The sequence below is a fragment of the Lutzomyia longipalpis genome, chromosome 1, assembly GCF_024334085.1.
Source record: "Lutzomyia longipalpis isolate SR_M1_2022 chromosome 1, ASM2433408v1".
NCBI classification, from domain to species: domain Eukaryota; kingdom Metazoa; phylum Arthropoda; class Insecta; order Diptera; family Psychodidae; genus Lutzomyia; species Lutzomyia longipalpis.
In genome coordinates, this window is record NC_074707.1 from 12,725,439 (window position 1) to 12,749,659 (window position 24,221).

General features: G+C 32.6%; 1 protein-coding gene across 7 annotated transcripts in view; it reads right to left on the minus strand.

The window, feature by feature from the left end:
- LOC129789278 (homeobox protein DTH-1) overlaps positions 1-16,611 on the minus strand; it is a 57,078-nt gene extending 40,467 nt beyond the window's left edge. The window contains exons 1-5 of one of the 7 annotated variants that reach the window (XM_055825995.1): positions 16,448-16,611; positions 14,792-15,371; positions 11,283-12,299; positions 6,898-7,108; positions 6,689-6,788 (exon numbers count right to left, since the gene is read on the minus strand). In XM_055825995.1, coding sequence (XP_055681970.1) covers positions 6,689-6,788; positions 6,898-7,108; positions 11,283-12,294 — 1,323 coding nt within the window. In that variant the 5' untranslated portion in view covers positions 12,295-12,299; positions 14,792-15,371; positions 16,448-16,611. Of the gene's footprint in view, positions 1-6,688; positions 6,789-6,897; positions 7,109-11,282; positions 12,300-14,791 lie in introns of all 7 variants that reach the window. The other 6 variants (XM_055825956.1, XM_055825946.1, XM_055825936.1 and 3 more) reach the window with 6 other exon arrangements.
- Positions 16,612-24,221: the final 7,610 nt, after the last annotated feature.

Sequence of the window (24,221 nt, forward strand, 5' to 3'; positions counted from 1 at the left end):
ACACATTCACAATTCATATCATTAAATTGACCGAGTAAGGTGTTCACCGAATATTAATTAGTTTTGAAAGACAAACTGTGTCGGTGGTCCTTATGAATATTTTCTATACACATCCCAAATACTTTTTGGCGTGGCTTTTTGGGTCTGTCCGTGGGACTTTTCTAATGGGAGCCGGATTTTTAATTGATATTTAAACGCGTAATATTTAAATTTCTATGTTTATTTACAGTTCAGCCTAACAGTGGAAATAGTTGATCAATATTTCCCTACACTTCTAATTAAGTCATCAAATGGGTAATGTTATAATTTGATACCTTGACTCGAATTTCAATCTGTGAGAATGTTCAATGAGAGCGTGGTATCAATCATTAAGCATAGATAGCAAGGAAGAATGGGACAAATACACTAAAATATTCTTTTAAGAAGTCCAATTTAAACCAACCTCTCCTATAAACTTATGATAAAAACTAGAAAAATTTTTGAATTATGTATTTATTCTTTTAATTTCACAAAATATCATGAAAATATTTAAAGGTTCTTAGCATATTTCTTTTAAATTCTGACAAATTATTAGAAATATTAATTTTAACATAAACGTTGATGTTTTGTAGCATTTTAGTTTCTAATTTTTGACACTATATAGAAGTCGAAGAGGATCATAAAGCTGCGCTAGATTTATTGCACATCAAGTCAAAAAGACTTGGGGCTATTTGAGCTATTATTTATCATCGGTTATGTTTGCTTGTTTTCAAATGCAGAGGAACGACAGTTTAAAAATTCATCTATTAAAATTTTCTAAATCCAGAAGGCCCAAATTCAAAGTGGCAATGGTCCATAAAATGAACATTTTAATAGTCTCACAACAACCAGCCGTGGGCTGTAAGTCAATGATGCGACAGTTTAACAAGTTTATCTTACAAAATAAAACTTTTCGTTCAATTATACTCTCATTATATGCGTAAATGTATTTTTAACATTTTTTTCCCTCTTCCTTCCTTCATTGGAAATGTGACAAAATATCAAAAGATGCTGGATTTCTAAATCATCTGTTCTTATCTTAAATCTCCCACACACTTCTCTACTCATGCAAGTTCTTGATTGATTTAGTGAGTTCGCATTTCGGTGGGAATTTATTCATGCAGTGAAAGATGGGGGCTTTTGGTTGAAGAAAGAAAAAACCGTTCATCTGCGCGAGTTTCTTTAGATCGGGCGTTTGGATGCAATTGATGAAACAATATTATTCATAAAATCGCCTAAGAGGGATTCCTGGAAAATTTCATCAAGCCCGCATCTGACACAGTTAACACTTAGAGATAAATATATATGCACTCTCATACATATATATATGTATAAATGTGAAGAACGCACAAACCCACATTAAATTACTATAATAATCTTTAAGTTATTTTGAATTTTGATGAATCTCTCTATAAACAGTAAGCCGCTTTGAATTCTTTCATGATTTAACATAAACAAGGAATTAGGAGAAATTATACTATCCATTCAGTCACAAAATTCACTTTGATTTATATCCGCGCTTCATTTAATAGGCAGAGAAACATCCTCAATGGCCTCACAGAAATTGCCTCGGCAGTCGCATCATTAATACAGACGACAATCGTTTGGATCGAATACTGTTGTTGCAATTTGTTGTATCTTCTAAATAGTAGGTATATAATGAAAAAAGGTGCGTTTATTTACATTTTAACATTATGATGCAAAGGGAGAGGAAATCTATTAATGTAATACGTTAAGAAATATATCATGTGTTTTTCGGGGGATGGGATGAGATGAGCATTCAGTTCACAAACTAAACATACGAGTCTGGATCTTAGCAGAGAAGTGTTTTGTTAATAAGCTACTTCCTGTGTGTCATCTTCACGACTTGACTATCAAGTAAACCGCAGGCTAATATTACATACTATACAATCACTTCAGCATCATTCGTCGCCCCAACTAAAAATATCGCACTCTTATACCGCACCACGGCACCTAAAGCCAAGAGATTATCAAAACAATATGTTGAACAAATTTTGTGGAGATTCCTCTTCACATACTTAATTGCTTAAGGAGGCAAAAGCCTATATACCGTGGCACGAGAATCATCTAATTACGTTGGCGAAAATTTATTTTCCTCATTGGAAAGAAAATTGTGTTGATTGATGATTTGAAAAATTGTAGAAAACCGTAAATAGGTGGTTCTACTTTTGGATTTATTTTTATTTTGCTCTTACCTTTCAATGAGATAAATTTTAATTTGTTAGACTTGTTGTTAGAACATGCTTTTTCGATTATTTTGTTGCTTTAGAACATTTATTTATTTTTATTTTGTGTGTCAAATATTAAAATTTATGTAAAATATCTTGTGGGGTCGATGTCCTCATGACTTTTTTATTTAATAACTTAATTTGTTCTACAGTCATCGTACGCTTTTTAACATCCTCTATATTCAATACCATGCTCGGAAAAATAGTAGAAAGCTCCTGAAAATTTTCGAGAATCCAAAAAAATGGGTAGCAATTATAAATTAATTTTGCAATATAATAATGTTTTTCTATAGATTTCCTTGAGATCATAAATACCCATCAGAGTCAGACTCAATTTATCTTGTGTGGTCTTTTATAAAACAATTTTTAGATGCTTATTAATAATTTTTAATTTAGCGTGAAAATTATAAATGATTCTTGAAGCTCCTCAGCATTGAGGGGCAAAAAGTTATAAGAACATAAGACTTTGAAATATATGTTTTAGTTTTTTGTGACTATAAAATGTGACTTGGAGTTTAAAAGGTACAGCTTTTGCATCTATCCATTGTCAACACTAATTAGGTGTTTACACTTGTCACACAAACGGGTACATCCACATCATTCTATATGTAATTTACACTCACTAAAACTCCCATGGAGAGAGATTTCAATGGATTTTATTATTAAAATAAAGTATTTTTAGCATACCACTTCATTCACAGTTTTGATCTTCCAAAGTAATTCTGACATTCGTGAGTGGAAGTGAAACACGAAATTGGACTGAAATGTACAATTAGCTCCCAATCTTCCGTAAAATATTGTAACATTCTACAAAATTAAGCGAAAATGTCGACCTTCTGAGCCTTTCCATCAAAACTATTTACAAATTTGTGTGGTCTATTACTTTTCCACACTATTTGTCAGCGAAATTGACATATTTTGAGATCACTAAGAGAAAAACAGGAAAAAGACGAAAAACATTTTTCTTTTTACATACATATTACAATTTGTAACATTCTATCGTTAATTTCTTTTTTTTCAGAACTTTAACACGGTTAAATGATAGTAAAATTTCTTTTTTTTATATAGATTCATAGAGATTGTGCTAATTTAAGTTCTATTAACTTTAGAATAGAAGAAAAACAATCAACACTTTTCTCTCTCTTGAGAAAATCAACTTTCAAGTTTTTCGTGTATAGTAAAAATGTTCTTCACCTATTAGTTATGGCAAGTAAAATTAGCATTAAAAGCATTAAACCTAGAGCAAAATTGTTTTTTTCTTTACAACATCGCTGAGTTTATTCTTTCATTTATAATACTGAAAACTAAAAATCGAATAAAAAAATGTGCGCAAGAATAACATTGAAATTATTGAATTTTCACAATCCATAAAAGGAATGAAAATAATGTTATTCGAGCGATATGTACACAATCATCAATATCTATTTGTATTTAATATACCAATGTGGTGTAGGGTGCTGTATGTACCTATGTTTATGTATAATATGTGAACAATTCCTATAAACAGGTACTCTACATAAATTGCTAATCTCTGGGGAATTGTACATAGGATCAAGCATCAGTATTTCCCCCCAGTCCTACATTATTAACATATCTACATACGCAGTTGCACTGTCAGTGCACCGGGGATGAGCATGGGGATGGGAGTTGATGTTAAGTAATATAACAAACTTGTCGAGATAATCGCTTATGCCAGAATTCAGATACAACCAACTGATATCCGCATACTAATTTGTATTAATTGGTATTTAGAACTAATTGAGGTCTGCATACATTAGAGAGATTTGTGATTATCATCATTGTATCTACTAGGGCTCGTATCGAGGCAACATTACATCCATACAGTGAAAATCATGTCTATATATTTTGCATGGGATGTCAGATATATGTAATATCTTAATTATTAAATTCGCCTCTCAGCAATACACATTGTGAGGAGAGTCTTTAAATGAATATTAAACGCACCATCTCATGAGGAAAATATTCACTATTTCATTGCTTGCGTGAAGACTCTATGCTACCTTGTTGCTTTATATGCAAAGATATGTTGTGGGCGAAAAGTCAAAAGAAGTTTAATTTACAATGTAGTCCAATTTAATTCATGACAGATGATCTGTTACTGTACCAAGAAATTATACATTTAAATCTTCTGACTGCCAATGTACGTGTACTCAAAGTCAAGGAAATATTTATTTCCATAACAATTGACTTTATGATAAAACACACAATATGACTGAACATAATAGTTATTGGAATTGTTGTCGAACTAACTACAAAAGTTTTGCTGCCATTACAGTAGGGTCTCGCACTACGGCCTTGTTTCTTGAGTCAAAGAGACATTACTAATCAATGAGCAATTTATGATTTAAATTTTTTCTTAAAGAATTATTTTGTTTGCTAGAGATATAATCGATTTATATGAGAGTGGAAGAATGACAGAAAACAATTTCTTAACTATGTAGAAAAAATGTTCGACGGTTTAATATATTTTTTTTCATAATTTCATTTAAAAAAATAAAACGTCAACTACAGATTATTATATGATTATACATTTGAATACGTTCTAAAGGACTCCAAGTGTAACCTAATAGTGTACTATGTATATTTGTATATAAACGTTGCTTGTAATTTGACTTAAATATGAAATTCTATCTCCCAATTACTATACACACAACTATGTTACACTATAATAAATTTTGTGAAATATGAGTGGACAAATTCGTGCAATGAAGATGTATAATATATAATTAAAACGTAAATTTAATAGTTCAATAAACAGTATGCAAGGGACGATAGTGTGTGTTAAATTGAGATATTGTATGCGCAAGTGTATGATTCAAGAGGCCTCCCATGGGTCTCCACCTCTCAGCTAAGTGTGCCCCACTCTTTCACTCATGCTCCCCACTCATCTCTTTAAGTATCCACACGAGACCCGGCTGGCTATCTCTAATACGTTGATGTATTTATAGAATGGGAGTATTGAGATGCCCCCCCCCCCTCCTCCTCCCTTCTATTATTGAGCTCTGTTCAACAATCTTCAGAGCTTAATTTGCATGATTTCCAATGGTGGGGTGACTAATATCAATAATTAATTCATTAAACAGAGCATCTTCGTCTAATTAATTAAATTGTTAATTATAGGCGCGCATGCACGCGGTGTAATACATGTTTGAATATATTTATTAGTTATCAGTTCAACATTATAACATCAATACTACACCACATGCATAGATCAATTTAAAGGATTTATAAATTTATAAAGCATTTCACAACTTTACACATAATCCAAAATTGAATTTTAATTTCCACTATCTACCGCAAAAACAAATAAATTTTCCCCCGAATTTCCTCTCAATGTGAATTTTGGCAAATTTAGGCGCTATTTGCACTCACGTACATATATATGACGCTATGGAGTGTGCTTTTGTCGTTGATTGGAGATTTATGAGCTTAATTAGTATAACTGATTTCATTGCAACAGGCTGTGTTTGTGGTTGAAAGACACTAACATGGGATATATTGGGGAGGTCTATATAAAACGGCTATTCCACTTTAAAATGTCTCTATCACATTATGGACTATACCCATTTTATGTGTATAGCATCGGGTGCACATTTTAATCAAAATGATGACGATTAAGCACAGGAGAATCCAATTGTTAATACATTTTGAAACATCAGAGATAATATAACCTGAGCATGATAATCAATTATGCAGATGTGCAGTATGGGCGGTGCACAACACCGGTAAACCGAACATACATAGGAACCATTATGTATGCATTATGTACGAATTATACACACTCTCTATCTACGTTTATTGCAATTTTCAAAACTTATGTAATCACAGGAAAAAAAATCAGAATCCAATTGGATGAAGAAAATTCTATATGATAATGAAGCTGTTATTATGTATAAGTTAAATTTTGTTCGATTAATTTACTAAAACTACTTTATTCTTCGTAACGATCTAATTCTCATTTTCCAATATTTAAGCAATGCTATGAAACATTTTGTGGGAATATAGATTTTAATATCAAGTATATCATTGGGGGTATCATCACTCACAACCCCCATTATAATGATTTAGACTAATGTTCAGTATATATAAGTAAAATACCTACATACATAAATGCAAATTCCACTCAAATGATGAGTGACTATATCAATTTCTCAGATAGGGTTGCTAAATACTGATTTGTGGAGTCATAAATTACCTGTCAGTAACACTATAAATTCGTACATTATGTACATACTATGTGTGAATTCATGTACGTACATAGTAAATAATGATCTACTTATATCTACAGAGATATTTCATTTAATAATCTCTAAAAGGGAGAAGATGATCTTTTAAATTAAAAATCTTTTTAGACGTCTAGGATAAAAAAGATTGTTAAATAATTAGAATTTTTCACTTACTTGTGTTTCTGTCACATTTAACAGTTTTGCCATTTCTGCCCTTTCGCTGGAACTCAGATACTTCTTCAGCTCAAATTGTTTTTCAAGTTCGAAAATTTGCCTAAATTAAATTTAAAAAAAAAGGTTTTTGAACAAGATTTTTTTTCCTGGCATTTTTTTTTGCTTCAAATTGTTTCCAAATAAATTTCTATTAACGAAAAAAAACCTACCTTCCAGTAAAAGTTGTGCGGGCTTTCTTTTTCCTTCGTGAATCCTGTGAAGACTCCTCGCATGAATCATCACCAACTTCCTGCCCCGAATTGCTGTGTGGTGCAGAATCTTTAATCATTGTATCATGATTAAGAACAGATGGAACACTATTGGCAAGATGATCATTTGCTTCTGTTGATTTTTTTCTTTTGCAAACCTTCGAAGATGGATCTGCAAAACAAATGAGAAAAAAAAGAGAAACGTGAAATATGTGGCGAAATAAATTGCGGATAAATACCACATCTATATGAATGAAATATTTTAATTTAAATGATTATGCTAATGAAGATCGTTAAATAGCTGACAATTCTTTGCCTTAAATATTTTGCTACAGTCATGGGGATATTTCAAAAATTTAGCACTACAGCATATCACATGTGACAGAATGAATAGTTGCTCATTATTGTTGGCATTTTCCCATAATCGATGAATTTATTTCATTTTGCACACTTGCCAATAATAAATTAATGTGATGTGGTTGTATCGCTACTCTCGAAAAAGCATAACATTAACCCCACTGTTGGGATACATTTACATTATTGGTTTTGTTACACACAATATAAGTCACAAGGTACTTTTGCAAGAGCCATTTCAATGCAATTGCACCGAATAATTGCTGGTTAAATTTAGAATCTATATGTTTTCCTCCAATGTACTTCTCATACAGTCGACTATTTTGCAGAAATTATATACATATGTTTTCATGTGAATTTTCATAGGGTTATCATACAAACTTGTGCGAAAAAATAGAGGCACATATTCTGTATACAAAATATTTATGCATTTTATCTTTCATCCTGATGATCAAATCATAAAAAAGATATTTCGTTTAATTTTTATCTCCGCAACTCGTAGTAGAATCGTAACAATTGATTATTTCACAAAAGAGATTTTAGAGAAAGGTTGCATTGCAATAATACTGCACATGCCTGTATATACATATAACCAAAAGATTGATGCACATCTATGTAGTAGCACCACATATCAGAAAATGTATACATGATATTGGATGGGTCGGATGGGTAGAGGAAGCGATTTCAGCTATTCCGCTTGTCTTGTCAAGTGATTTCTGTAGCAAATGGTAATTGAACGGAATTCAGCATGGAATTTGTTGAGGAATGTATTTTATAGCGCTCACAGAGCCCGCTGATTTCAATTAGCGTGATGATGATGCGAATATGTCAAGTGAAACATTCTCTGGAGTCCAATAACATAAATCACACATGCTTTATTTAAAATAAAATTCATTTATGGATTTCTCTTTCCGACCACTTGAAAAAAAAATTCAGTCTAAAGCATTTGTTATTGCTTGAAAAATAAATACAATTCTCATTTTTCAATTACTCGACTTCAGTCTCTTTTAGTCATCTTCTTAGGCATCATAGAACACCTGGATCATACACCATTAATAGGCAGTATTGCTTCGAGTGATTTTTTTTAACAAGAATCATAAGAGTCATCGTGATCTTGGAATAAAAAAAAACAAGTAGAGAAATATTTATTCAAATAGCAAATAAAATTAACAATAAATGGGCGGAGTTCAAAGAATTCTTTCTTTGAATACATATTCAAAATAGAAAATCATTTCACGCGTGCTTACTATTAGGAATCGAATAATTCACAGAACATTATTTGGCAATTAGAGTAATAAATAAAACTATCAATTAATATTATTACCTATAATAAATAATTTATATTATGCGGTTTTTCTAATTTGTGACATTAAATAAAATCATTTGAAATTCGGTTAATTTAAACATGCTGGTAGCATATAATTTTTTTTTATTGATTTATGAAAAAGTTGACAACATTTTTACCAAATAAATCACTTTAAATAGAAGGAAAAGGGAATCACGAACAATATAGGTATTGCCTCTAAATTCATTAAAATAACTAAAGCGTCTCAAAGTTCAAATAAAATTTATTCCTAAGTGTGAATTGTTGTCTTAAAGCAACAGACAAAATAAGTCATTGTGCTGTTAAATTGATGGATAATGGGCTTATTCATCTCTCGGTTCGTATAAAGTGAGAAGAAGCTATAAAAGAATGTGTGGGAACTTAACAAGGAAATACTACGTCTCACTCAATATTTACTAAATATAATTTTTCTTTTTGGATAAACGACTCGTCAGCAGGAAGATTCGATAATAAAATAAAAGAGTCATATATTTCGGAAAGATATTTTTCTTGTACATTTCCCATATATATAAGAATTAATATCTCCTTCCCATTTAGCAATTACTTTTACTCACAACACTTTGCGATGTGAACCTTTCGTCGTGGAAATAACTTTGGGATATATCCACAGAAGGGAAGTTGCAAGTTAGCTAATCATGGTGTGCAATAAATAAGACAATTAACTTGTTGTCTCGATAGTTTACTTTTAGCATTAAAATTCTCCTCACTCCTCATGGGGATATTGATACTCATATTGTGTGTCTGATTGCATGTAACATATCGCGATCCCTCATTCAAGAATGCGTGTTTGAGCAGCCTCAAATGTTTCACAATTCATTCAGCAGTAATAATAATAAATGACATAATGGTTTGTGGAGAGTGCAGCAGTTCTCTGCGATGGTTCACAATCCCGCATATTATCGATATTGTTCATAATGAAGACAGGGGAGCAAATAAATAGACAACCCATGCTATACAAATTCATTTTATGTTGAGCTCTTCATACACAGGGAATCATGTACAATGGATTACCATATCCTCTCTCTCTCCCGGGCAGCGAAGCACAATCGACAAAATAACATGAAGTGTAGTGAAAACATTTTAATCGACGAAACGAACGACGCTGATGGCGATGGCGTTGAGTAGAGCCTTTAATGTTCAACAAATTGAAACGATTTACACAGAGAGCAGAATGAATGAGGCGAGTGCGCACGATGTCGATTAAATTATTAAATGAAAGTGTGTATCCTATATAGCAGCAGTGATGCTGATGATGCTCCAATATGCTCTGTGACGAACTAATACATCATACACACATGTTTGTCTACCCCCCGTGCTCAATATACTCTAGTTATGGTACCAAAATGCAATTTACTGTGAACCGTTCAAATTTACATCAAAAATTTTGGACCTCACAAAATGTCCCCCCAAAACACCAATTTCTCCCCGCGATGAACATTCCATTGAGATCATCTACAGCAGCAGAGCACTTTGAAAGATTGCATGCAAAGATGTTTATTTGAATACCCCATTATACTTTAAGCCACATTGATTTAAGCCTTTCCATCGCTTCGAAAACATCCTGCTCTATTTGCCTAATGATTTATCTCAATATTTCAGTATTTGCACACAACAAAATGCGCATGAAAATCATGGAACAAATGGGATTTTCATCAGTGATATAAAATGCCAGCATTTATCATTTACTCCCATGCCAAATAACAACAGAGAAAAAACCGCAGGAAATTGATTTTCCAATATTAATTTACTCATTTCACATGTCGCATTATAAGCCGGACAGGCGATAATTTGCTAATTTTTAATGGGTTTTTTTTTGGTAACATTTGCACGTTGAAATGCAATACTTTGATATATTTTTCAAATAAAAAATATTACTGTGAAAATTCCAAAGCTGATGACTGTCGATTATTTCCAATTTTTATTTGTTTCTCCCTACCTCTTGAGGTTTTAAATGTATATTTTTTTTAAATTATAAATCTTTGTTTAAAAAATAAAAATTTTCATAACATAAAAAAGGAAAGTTATCACTCGGAAAAATCATGATTCAAATTTTTCAATACAAAGTTCTGCAATTATGTTTTTTTTATTGAAATTATAAGGAAAAACTATTGAAAAAAAATTATGAAAACTAAAGAACCTTCAAAGTGTCTTAATTTTTGTGGTTGGCAGTGTTATATTCTACAGTAGGCCAACCAAATTGAATTAAGTGTTATCCATTTTGAAATGACACCATTAGTGCCTATGCTGCCCCAATTTTCAATGAGCCATCCATTTGTTGCAACTAATTAGTGTTCTATGTATACAACTTCTCTTTTAGCTAATCGAAAGCGATTACTTTCAGCTCAACATTTTATTAAAGCAATTGAAAGCATTTGGTTGAGCCTGAGAACGACCAAAAATATTTTCTCGTCTCATTATACGGTCCATTTGGAGAGATGCTGATTAAATGTACTTCTAATATGTTTTCTGCGAAGAAGTGTGCTTCATATGTAAATGCTTCAATATTTCTTCATATGCATTGCATTAATAAATGTTAAATTTGATGCTTTACCCGCGTATTGTTTATAAATGGAACGTGATGGAACATTTAAAATATTTTGCTTATAATTGTTATATATTGTACATATTTCAAGCAATATAGTCTTACCTCTTTTCGTTTTAGGCGTGTGTTTCACATCGATTATTGTGGCTGGTGAGGAGTCGCGGGATTTGCTCAAGCTGAGATTTAGTGGTTGATCACTTATGCCACTATCGTCCTCGCTGATCTCACTGATGGACTCACTGCGAGAGATGAAGGAGTGCGCGAAGGGTGTTCCGATCTGCCCGGGATATGTTTGACTATCATCGAGATTTGGGGATTTGATGACTGGATGGAGGAGTTGAGGCAATTGCGAATAGATCGGTGGTGACTTTGTGATTTGCGGACGGGGTCTTTTGGGACTCTTCCAGCCAAGGATGTCTCCAATGGAATGAGGCGTTGGTACTTTGGGTGGTTTGGCGTAGACATGCGGATGCCACGTATGCACATTTGGCATCGTTGGGAATCTATCTTCAACCGTAAAAGCATGGGGTGTCGTATCCAGCGTTACAGGCACGCTACTCGACTTGGATCTCACATCACAATTTAACGCTACGTCTCTACTAACTCTAACACTATCTGGCTCATGTAAGCTATTGCAATTTTTCTCAACAGGTGCACTCAAAGCATTCCCCCGAGATTTACTAGGATCCGTTGGGCAATCTCTCGAGAAATTCTCATCCGTATTTGATATATCACCAAAGGATCCAAGCGGTGCGGAATTTGTTCGCAACTGATACTTATCCACAACATCAAGAGGTGCAGTGAAGGGTCTCGTCAACTCCTTCACCTCCATGCAATCCTGAGAATTCTGCGAGGATTCCAGGGCAACAATTTGTTTTTGAAGGGACTTTTGTAAAACACCTCGGTCCGAGAGTGCATCGACACTGTAGCCGTCTGTTGGCTCATTTGTGTCAATTAAATTTTCCGCCGCCAAATTGGTGGCATCAGTTCGCGGAGTGTACGAGTCTGTGGCTGGAGTAACAGACGATGGTGATGAGATGTATGTCCCACCTCCGGAGATTGGAGTATGGGAACCACTTTCAGGATCGAGTATGTTCTCTTTCTCGATCTCAGGCATTATTGCTGAAAAGAGAGAAATTTCTATTGAGAATTAAATATTTTTTTTCTTATTTATTTAATTAATCAAGAAAGAGGCAATGATGTGTTAGCTTTCTAAATGCGTGGGTGGAATGTCTTTTTAATACAATAAATTAGTCTAAAGAAAGTATTTTTTTAAAGATTAAATTCATAAGATTATTTTATAATTTTTTACATAAAGAAAAACCTTAAAGTTTTATAAAAAAATCATTATACTGTATCATTGACTTTAGAGATTTAACAATGTAGAATAGAAGAAAGAACATGGACTCATTGCAACCCTCTTAACAAGCGTTAAAAAAATAAAAGAGGAAATTAAACGATGCATTCCAAATTTTTCCACAGTCTTCCATTCATCTTCCCTAAAAACACTCGTCGTATAAGGAACAAGAGGAACAATAATACGTAATCTAAATAAGGGTGGTGCTCCAGTTTAAAGTGGTCAAGATGATCCGAGAAGCACAATTGACCAACCAACTGTTGGTAATTTACATGATTTTAATTAATCATTACAAAAGTGGATGTAAAAATATTCCTTTCTAAATATTCCGGACCCATTCATGAGATGAGCACTGGGGTTGGACTGAAAGTCTATTATTTGCCGAGCGAGTAGATTAAAACGAGAGGGGTTCGAAATATAATGTACATACATACATATATATACCTAACGTATCCATTTCTTGACATACGACTTTGTGTTAAACTGTGGGATATTTCTCTATGGATAAATTGGGGTCTACAATGGAAGCATATTAAATAATGAGAATGGGCAAAATGTTGCTCCCAATTGCGAAGCACGATGAAAAGCAAAAGAAGAGGCGCAAAATATAAATTGACGAAGTTATTACCTGCAACCGAGGGTGAATATGTGAATATATTATGCTGTTCGCATAGGAGAATTTTCGTTGAGGTAAGCATTTGTCAAATAATAACAACAAAAGCATATAAATGTAATTTGATGAATAAGATTTTGCTGTTTACGAAGTGAGTACTTAATAGCAGAATATTCCTCACATTGTTATAAATTTGTATGTAGGTATATAAAGTATGTTTAAACGGTGTTTAATTGCATGAAATGGCACCACAGGAAAGAACATTTATATGTATATCTAGATACACATTTATCACTCCACATATTTCTCCGTCGTCACTATGGAATATAGAGTAAATAATGATGTAACTCCAGCCCTAATAATAATATAAATATAGCAGGAAAATATATAGTAGGCCCGAATCATGTAGGGTGGGAGTGAAGACAGATCGATTTAACATTCATTTCAAATCGCTCGAATAGAAGAAAAGTGAACTGATAAACGAGAAAAATACGAGGGTTTGAAGAAGAGCTGAGGGTTCCCCTCTAGTACATTATATAACAACATAATAGGGCCATATAAGAAAACTCCTTGGCAAATACATATTCTACGAGATGGACTTGTGTGCTTCCAATATTACATTTACAGTGACAATAAAAGGATGACAGTAACATGGAGACGGAAAAATAAACGCATATTCTTTGTTACCAAAAGTCTCTCCATAAAGGATCAAATTATGATTTTTTGTACATCATTTTATCCTGGAAAAATTATTGTTATTGTACCTATTTTAATTGGAAATTTCAATTACCAAATATTTTGAAAAAAATAAAATGAAAACTTTAAAGATTAGACAATTTAAGTTTAAGACTAAAGCAGTTTATAAAATAAGTCTATCTTATGTATCTCGTATGCCAGAAGCGCTAGAAGAGATAGAATTTCCTCATTGAAAATTTTGAGAGTATCTTTTCCTTAAGGCAAAATTCTTATTATACGAATTGGATTTAAACCTTTTTACTACTATTTTTGATAAAGAGAAATAAAGAAAGTTTAAATAAATCAAAATACTATAATCGTTTTGATAAAAAAAATAAACAATGTAGAGAAAATAAAATAATTACCTACTATATATAATATTTGTTATTATAGGTAATTATGTATTTCATAATATGACATTTAAAAGAGTTTAACTTAAAAATTAATTACAATTTTATATTAATAAACAATTGGTAATTAAAAACCATAAAAATGTCATTTATTTTTATTAAATCTCATATCGCGCATTTCATCAATATATCATTGTGAAATAATTAATTCAGACAAATCCTGAGTCCATGCGAAATTAAACCCTGCTGGTGGAAGCGAAGCACTTAATTGCTTTCGTTGCAGAAATAGCACAACTGGATCACATTTCATATTCATGGCAATTGCACATTTTCCCTTATTCTGATATCATACACACATTATACTTTTCAATCGTAATATTATCTGATGTGCAATTTTAATTAAAATTAGTTCAATGGTGGTTAGTCCAACAATGGGTATCGTATGCCAAAAACAAAAAGGTTTAAAAATTAAAAAAATATATAATATAATAAAATATCTATATATTTGTGTGGGTGGGTATGGGGAGGGGTGAAAAATCCAACAATGTGCTTCACTTACCTTCTCTTGTGATAGCGTGAATCCTTAATTGCCGTCAACAGCAAACTGTATGAGCGCCATTGTTATAAATCCATTATCACGCATCGCCCATTCCAGCGTTGTCCTCTCACCCTGTCGGCACACAGAAAAGAGCACTGCTGGATAAAACACTTTACATGCCGATGTAAATGTTTCCACCATTTAATTCTATATACACACTGATTATATCGCGAGGGCAGGACTCGCTCTTTTTTGTGCACTGCTGCTGCTCCTATTCTGCTATTGATCCAATCAATTAGGAAAATTGAGGACGACACTGCTGCCAGTTGTATTCAACAGTGTTTTATACCCGATCACCAATCACTCCAATTAATTGATATTTTGTGACGAGAAAAAAATAACGTTCTCACTTGAATTTAACACAATGGGCAACGCAATTAATGTTCTCCTCTTTGGGTGCTGATGTGACAAATTATCCATATGATGTATCTACCGACGGCACTCATAAAACTCCCCCGAAGAAGACATCAAACACCACAAGAGTGAGACTGTTTTAATTTTTCTGATTTGTGATACTCAATGCTTGAGAAATTGTCACAAACTAAAAATAAAAATTCATAGCTTCACTTCCACTGAATTTCATTCTCCTCATAGCTTTTCCTCATTCCCTCAAGTCCATGTTTATTAGCATTCTCAACCACCCGCATATTAGCTCCGATTACCCGGGTGACCATCCACTGTGTACCTTTTTATCAGCGCGAAAGTGTCCCTTTAATACGTTACTACCGCATATACGAGGCGGGAAAAAGGATATGAGGAAAAAAGGATCAGGTGCGAGAGGGTGGATGTTGTAGAGAAGAAATGTTCATCATTGAATGATTTTGTGTGTTTTAAAATTAGTTTAAATTTGATTTTTGGGATATTTATCTCAAAATGTGTACGCTATGCCAGAGATTCATCACTCTCAGGGTGGTCTCTTAAGCAGTCAGCACGATTTCACTCCAGATGTTTCATTTTATAAATTATGTTTACATTATGATTGGGGAATATACAGCATATTTAATGTACTGATGAACCAAGTATTGAGTGTGTGGATAAAATCCAAAAAGCCAAAGAGCTGCGAGCACGGCTGTTGCCTGATGCGTTTCCCCAATTAATATCCAATATTCACTCTAGCACATCATAAATAACCTGACACTCTTTTTCCTCCCGCACTTCTCTCTTTTCGTCCGCCTAATTACCACCAAATCACATATACTCACACACACACAGATTCTTTTACCCAAAATTAAGTTTATCCATTTCAAATGGAGAAATCATCTCCACACACCGGGAGCTCCTTTCACATTTTCTCCCCCAAAAATTACCCCTAAATTGCTCTACCCGACCGCCCTTACGCGCGAATACGGCACACGACAGCAGAGAATGGTGATCCCCCACCTACCGCATTCGCTGATGTGGTGGAAATAAAATGTTCCTTTTTCATGCTGTTGATGCCATTATCGCTTATAGCAATCCACCAAATGGTAAAGTTATAATTCACCTAATTGTTGTTGTTGTTTCGGTCGTTTTGAAAATATTGCGCGCGCGCAATATGCACCCACTTCAATCGCACAGAATGGTGTATATATGATAAATTGTTCCCATATAGCTACCACAAGCGCCTTCTATATGCACCTTGAATGGCCCCGAAATAATGTGTTTATAATGTTACAAAAAACACTAACTAACTCAAACGTCAATTTACAACTGAAACGATTTGCCTCATTCGAGAAGCAAACATGCCAAGTTAATCGACTCCCGCACAGATACACTCACATCAAAACCATTCCCCGCGTGTATATACGCTAAAATTGAATTGAGTTAAGTGACTGCTTCTCCCTCTCTATCCCACACACAGAGACAGATGAGAGAGGAGAAAATGTGCTTGCCGCCACTACATCATCCCGCAAATAGCGCCCAGAGTCAGTCCAAGAGAGAGCCAGGAAGAGTCAGCAGTCCAAGCAACAGCCATCATCAGGGGAGGTTTGTACATAACTAGCTGCTGCCGCTGCTGCACGCTATGAATGCTATGAATGGCTTTCCAGCGGCGCACACAATACACACGAGTGCGATAAAATGAGATATTAAATGCCAGTTAATAGGTGGCAAGACTGCGACAGATATACATGAATCATTCGGCATTGTGAGGATATATTTTTGACAATGATATAGGAGAGCATCCCAACGGGAAAACACTGTGCTGAATATATATCCTGAGAGAGAGAAACAATACCAATTTAGTCAGTAATCGCTGATGATCATAAAATAATTGTTAATTTTTTGACATGTAATTTTTGACATTATTACGAAATGTCAAAGTACTTTTGTTAGAATAGTTAAATGATCTAGATTAGCTAGAATAGAAAAAATATCATTTGAACAGCTCCATCGGAAAACTGATACGTTCCCATCCAAAAAAATAAATTGCCCTACCGATTTGTAACATCACGAGAGCCCCCTACTATTTCTATAGTAGAATTTAGAGAATTTACTATCCAAGCTGAATCTCATTAAAACCCTTAAAATAAGAAAATTATAGAACTTCAATAAAAACCGATAAAAATCACAGATTAATCGGAAATTGTAAGACAAATCAACTTAAATACATCACCTATAGAGGCGCTGGTTGTACAACCACTAACAGAACTCCTACTGCGTATGCCAAGAGTAGGCACTGTAGATTTATAGAGGGAACACATTGCCAGACGGGATGAGCGCATAAATCCATCAAATGGAGAGTTTATTCAATTTTCACCAAGTGCGCACCACTTTTAATGTGTGCCGAGATGGTAGAGCAATTGAGTCCGTACACAGGGAAAATTTATTTAAAAGTGTATCCACCATATAGTGTGTAGCCATTTGATATGAATTGCTACAATCAACCCAGCATAGTTCATGTATGACGTCCTCCGTGGAAATGCTGCACACGGAGTGACGACAAATTTTCCAAATGGGCATTAGTGGAACAAGAATAGCTCTATTGGCTCCGCTTAAGAGGAGTAAATGAGTAGATTTCAATATTGTGTAAAGTTGCGGTTGAACATGGTTGGAGGCAGATAGCTAGATGCGCGAGAGCATTTACATGAGCGAGTTGGAGGGAGTGGTAGAAATTATTTAATTGAAGAGACGGAGAGTGAAGTGCGCTCTGGGGAGAATAAATTGATGAGATAAACGATGTAGGGCTAATCCATTTGCCATTTCATTATATGGGGAGTTTATGTATATTTTATGGCTTTTATAGGTATATAATGTGCAATGTTGTCATAAAACTCAATTATCACATCAAATTTTGTGCCAATTATAGTTCCTTTTTGCCTACCTCTTTTTCATCCACTCCACCATCATTAATTGATGATGTTTAATTAATATTTCTCCATAAGATCCAACTCCCAATGCAAAAAGTATCGTTTTTCACGTTTAATTGCTTCCAGCATCATTCGAGCCACACCTCCCTCTTACACATCAAATATTTATTTCAATTATTTTTTTTTTCAGAGAAGAGATATTGTACTGTACATACCTATAAGCCGCCTATATATATTTTTTTTTACATAAAAAAAACATAACAGCGGAGAAACAGTGTATGCATCTCCTTTTCTGAATCATTCTACACATTCCCCGAAAATTGATCGATTATGGTTCTATATATATATATTGGGGAAGTCACTCAGTAAACTCTTGTCTCAATTTAGTAATTTAACAACCCTCATGGTATACGGCTTAAGGACGATGTCGGTTCAAACTCGGCAATATGATGATAGGTACCATTTAGCTCTCTCGTAATAAGGCACGCACACGATTTGTTTATTTATATGGTTTGTCGTCTGCAATGAACTCCATTCAGGGGCGGATTATGTATAAAAAATTTATGATGCATTTAATTAATTGTTTTAAAAATAAATGTTACATACGTCGTTAAAAAAATATTTTAGCTCATCATATTCTTTAATTTAGTAGACAATTCATAAGAATAGAGACTTTTAAAAGCTTATTTAATAAGTAAAAATATCTTACAACTAGGATGAATTCAAAATACTAAATTCAGGTAACGCTAGTCTAACTATTAAAGAACTGAGGTTAAAATTAAAATCAAAGACCGTGTCTAATTTGTTTTAAAAATTAGTAGCCTTTATTCTTTAATTCCAATTCGTTTTTTTTTTTGATTTCTTTAAAAAATGATTTGATGCAATAGCTAAAATTAAAATAAAATAATGAAATAAAATAAAGATAATTTTTTTCTTGGGCAATTAGATAAAAATCTAAAAAGGTGGCAAATAAACTACCTCCAGCCCTGGAGACATTTCTCTATTCATCATATTATTAAAATGGATGGTTGATGCGCTGCCACAAAGACAGATTATACAATGTGTAGTATATTTTGTGAACATCAAAGGGGTTCTCTATGTACTACATAGCAATATTTCTTTAGTGCTTTCACACATTAGGAATGACATTTGAGGGAAAATTATCGCCCGGAACAATGATTCCACCTCTCTCACTCTCTCTCTCTCTTTTGGTATTATGGAATATTGTTAGCTAAAATATTCTTGCGCATCAATTGATGAATTAGCAAGTATTCTATCACTCGCTTTTCCCCCCAAATAACAATGTGAGAGTCAGCAACAACAACATCAAACAGATGCAGTAATCACAACTCAATCTACTCAATAAATCATTACAATTGCATACCCCACTGTAACAATACGTAATTGTGCAATCTTGTATATCTGTGCAGCAAAATTTTCATATATTGCCTATAAACGCCATGAGATATATATGTATGTAGCTGCAATTGCCAGAGTGCACAGCACATGTGCATCGATATAGGTATAAAAGCCGGGTAAGCCTCAAATGGCATGGAACAATATAAATCGAAATTACTCATTCACGAGTGTATCGGAAATGTATTTGCAGCATATATACCATCAACACACTCAGAATGATGAATTTGCCTTTAATCGTCATTTCCAAAACTAAATAATCAATAAACACCCCCGGCTAAACGGGTTTCGTACATCGTTGTCGTCTAATCTGAAAATTAAATCCTATTACACATTTCCGTTCATAGCCGGGTACAAAATGTTTATTGGTATAACACGCAAATAACTCTCAATTATTTAATGAACTCTATCTACATTATATGTATGTATGTTGTGTCGAGTTTAGCTTTCAGACATATGGGTTATGCTTAAGGAGACCCTTCTGTTTCATCGTCACGTCTTCATCTCAATGCAAATAAACACACACACTGACTATTTTTTGTCCTATCCACTTTATAAATCATTCGGGGTTATTTCACATCGTTCTTTTGATTCCTATCAAATAAACCGCTCCTTGAGTGTCCCTACACTAAAAAAAATTGGTACATAATATATAGAAAATTTGGATAATGGAAGAGAGATAGCGATATATGTATATAGAAAATTGAAAAAAATCAATTATTAAAATTATTTCATTGTTAAAATGCTACACAATCGTATATAGTACACTACACACCCCTTATTTTTAACTTGATTCATACCTTCTATTCCCCTTAGTTCTGCATTAATAGTTTCATTTATATGTACATATGTGTGGTACCCTTTCCATTGTATGTATAAGTAGCTCATCCATCTTCCCAAAATCAATAAAAAGCCCAAGTTCACTTTCAAATAAACACCAGAGGGGTTAGCTTATGAGGCTTCCGGTTAATGGTAACGTTTATTAATATCCTTTTGTCCTTGATTTTCAATTACATTCGTACAACAATAGGAATATGTATCAATTTGTATTGAAATTGAAAATGAAAATATAAATGTATATTTATCAGGTGAAAAGTCAAATATATTCTGGGATAACTTAAAAATTTTGATGTATTTAAATCATAAAAAAAGTTTGGGGTCATTTTGTATAGATTTATGATTTTAAAAACGTCTATAAAGATCGCAAAATCTTTTGCTAATCAAATAAGTCTGGGAGATATAAAAAAAAATAATAATCTTAAAACTCTTAAAACCGAAATTTTATATCCTAATTGATCCATTTCTTGTGAAAATTCTTGGAGGATGATTAAAATGCAATTAATATACATTAAGTTGGACATAAAGCAGTTTTTCCATAATAATGGAAAATATTTTCAACATAAAAAATCACATAATCAATTTAACTTACTCTGAAATTATCGCATTTTTCGTCATTATATTCCGAAGAATTTTCTCATAAAATTTCCCATAAAATCTTGTGATCCTAAATATTCTTAAAGAATAAATAAAATCATAATTAATTTAATAATTTTAATTAATTTAATTTTTATTTATTTATTTTTTCGGTTTTTCTTTGAACAATATTTAAGAACTTAATTGAAAAAATTAAAATAATAATGAATAGTTGACCTGATTTTTGGAGTATTTGATAGTTTGATGGATTAATTAATCTAAAAATTAGTATTTATAAAGAAGATGTAGTTAATCCACCATTTAATAATTTTGTAGTCACAGTGCAAATGGATAGCTGGTGTGCAATTAATTAAAATAAAATCCAAAATACAATATTTACATTGATCCAAAAAATACTTTATTTTTTATTCAGGATATAGTTGTTTTGTTATGTACATATTATAGGGTGCCTATGTGTAAATTTTGAAATACTGTGTGCTGAAAAAATAATTCAATGGAAGTGTTTAAATAAATTTGCAATGAAAAATTATACCACTAGTTGGTATTTTCGATATAATGGCGCACTCAAATTTACCCCCTACATATTGTTGCCAATATCCATATACATACATCACTGAGAAATGAATGTGTTTTGGTGGGGTAGCAAAAGGGTGGCGAGAGAGGGTAAATCAATAAAAACAGTATATTTCAGTAGAGTCGATGCCACCCATCCACCCCACATCCGGCACAGAGTACTGAATGATAAACGGATTAATGGAGGGATGATGACTATTTGGTATGTGATGTGCGGTAATAGTCCAATCACAATGTTTCTCTTCTCTTCAGGCAAAACTCCGGTATTATTGGGAACAACCAAAAATCAAAATGTTTCGTTTAAGCCGCAAAATCTCCAATATATTTTGATTTATTATTTATTGATGAATATTATTTTTATTTATGGCCTTTTCTGTTTGTTTCCAATTTTCCAATTGAAATTCCACCATTTTAATATGTTATAAAAAACCAACAGTTTGTTCAAAAGAAACCGGAAAACATTTTCAAAATTATTGAAAATGATCCTAAATGGAAATACCATGTAGGTTGGTATGGATCATGCTCATACTCTCTGTTTTAATTTAATTTTTTTTTACATTGCTTGGAAATCTTACCATTAAAATTATAATGAAAAAGAAAAAAAAAGAATTAGAGAAAAACTTTGTGAACAAACTTGCAAATAATATAATATACAAAGCTCAATTTAATTTATCTCATGCGTTATTGAATTTAAATAACATTTATTCAAATAAAAAAAATTCTTCAATTAATACCTGAAATATAAACATTATAGGTAAATTTTGACTGAATATTTATGTAAAAAAGTATAAATCGTAGTATTTTATAATAAACAAAAAAAAAAAGAATTTAAATATAACTTTCTGATCATATTTCATAAAATTCACAATAAATTAATTCTAAAAAGTATTTATATTAAAATCATTAAAATGCACTTGTTACAATTTATTATAATTATGTTTCGTTAATAATTCTGTGCACAGATGCGGCAATATGGACCAATAGGTAATATTTATTAATGTCAATTGGCATCTGTGGCATTGGATCGACTAGGATTGACCCTAATATTGTCCAGAGGTTATTTCGAGAAATTGCATTGTTGAAAATTCTGGAATTAATTTAAAAAATTCAAACCTTATATTTTCTACGTTTAAAAGTTGTCTAGCTTAAAATACAATGTAAAGACATTTTACTTACACTTTTGCAGAGCAATTAATTCTAAATTCCCAACGCTCTTCTTACGTGGTAGCGTTGAACATGAGCATTCGCAAATGACAAGTCTTAATTGCAGTGATAACAAATCCTCAAATAATTAACCTTTTGGCCACATTCACGCGAGAATGGTGTGTATAAAGTGTTAAAATTGCGAAAATGCCAGACATGTGTTTAAGAGATTAAGGAACACATTTAGACATCAAATAATTCGCATTCACTAACAATTTCGAGTTAATTTTTGATCATTTGCCAATGCCGCAAATGAAATTGATGAATTCGTAATTACAGGCTCAAATTGCTCAAACTAGATTGTCTTTTATTGTTTTACATTTTCACACTCACTCTCTCGCATCTTCCAAATTATATACTCGCGGTGTTTGTGGATACATAGAACCATAAAACTGTCTCAGCAGCAATTTACTTAATCAGCATAAAATCACTAAAATTGCTCATTGTTATTCTGTTTGAGCCTATGCAGTCATGAGGGCCACCCAAATGAAAGATTTTATATTTATTATGGACTGAAAAATTTATTTTCGTCCGGACTCAACATCAATGATGAATTTTCCAAGAAAAATTTTATATTTACGCCATCAATGTTGTGGTAGAGTTGTGTCCTTTACTCCTACGCTATAAATTAGGGTATTTAATTATGTTAAAAACATAAACGGAATTTTCTGACAAATATAAATCGTCCCCATGAGATGAAAAAATATTCAAATTTTATTTTCTATTAGTCCTGTTTATTATTTTTCCCTATATTTTGCGAATAAATAAAATATTAATTAAATTAGTATTTAGAGATGTTTTTACAGCAAATTGGAACAAATTAAAATTCATAATAGCATAACTTTCCAGAGATTCTTATCTAATTTAAAGGAAATCATTTGGTGTAGGAATTATAGTTCTTTGTATAGCTACTTAACGTCTTAATTCATTACATTTGTCAAATCTTTAATATAAAATAATATTCCTTCATTATAATGCAATCAAATATATCATTCGCGTTCAGCGATAGAAGGAGGGAAGTATTAAGTAATCTATTCATAATGAAATGCTAATAGCTTTATTAATTATCGAAATCTCTTATATAAATACCAACATTTCAATGAAACATTATAATTTTTCTTTACTCATTGTTGAAGAGACTTTCAGGAGAAAAGCGAAATAGAATATTGTGCGCGATGAAAGTGATGCAATTTTCTCAAAAACTACTTTTACTCCTCGGAGTGGCACCATATAAATTAACCCCATCATACTATTCTGCAGTTAAATGGTTCGTTTGGTCTTCAATTGGCATTGTCTGCATTCCTCAAGTGAGTTCACACGAGATCTAAAATTATTGCTTTTATCGGTTATAAAAATCCATTAAATTTTTAATGATCGTGGACAAAATTTTCTACAGATATCCTTTATGATTTCCCGTGGAGATAATATCATTACCATCATCAAGTCTCTCTCATTCATTTGCAACAATATACTGACTA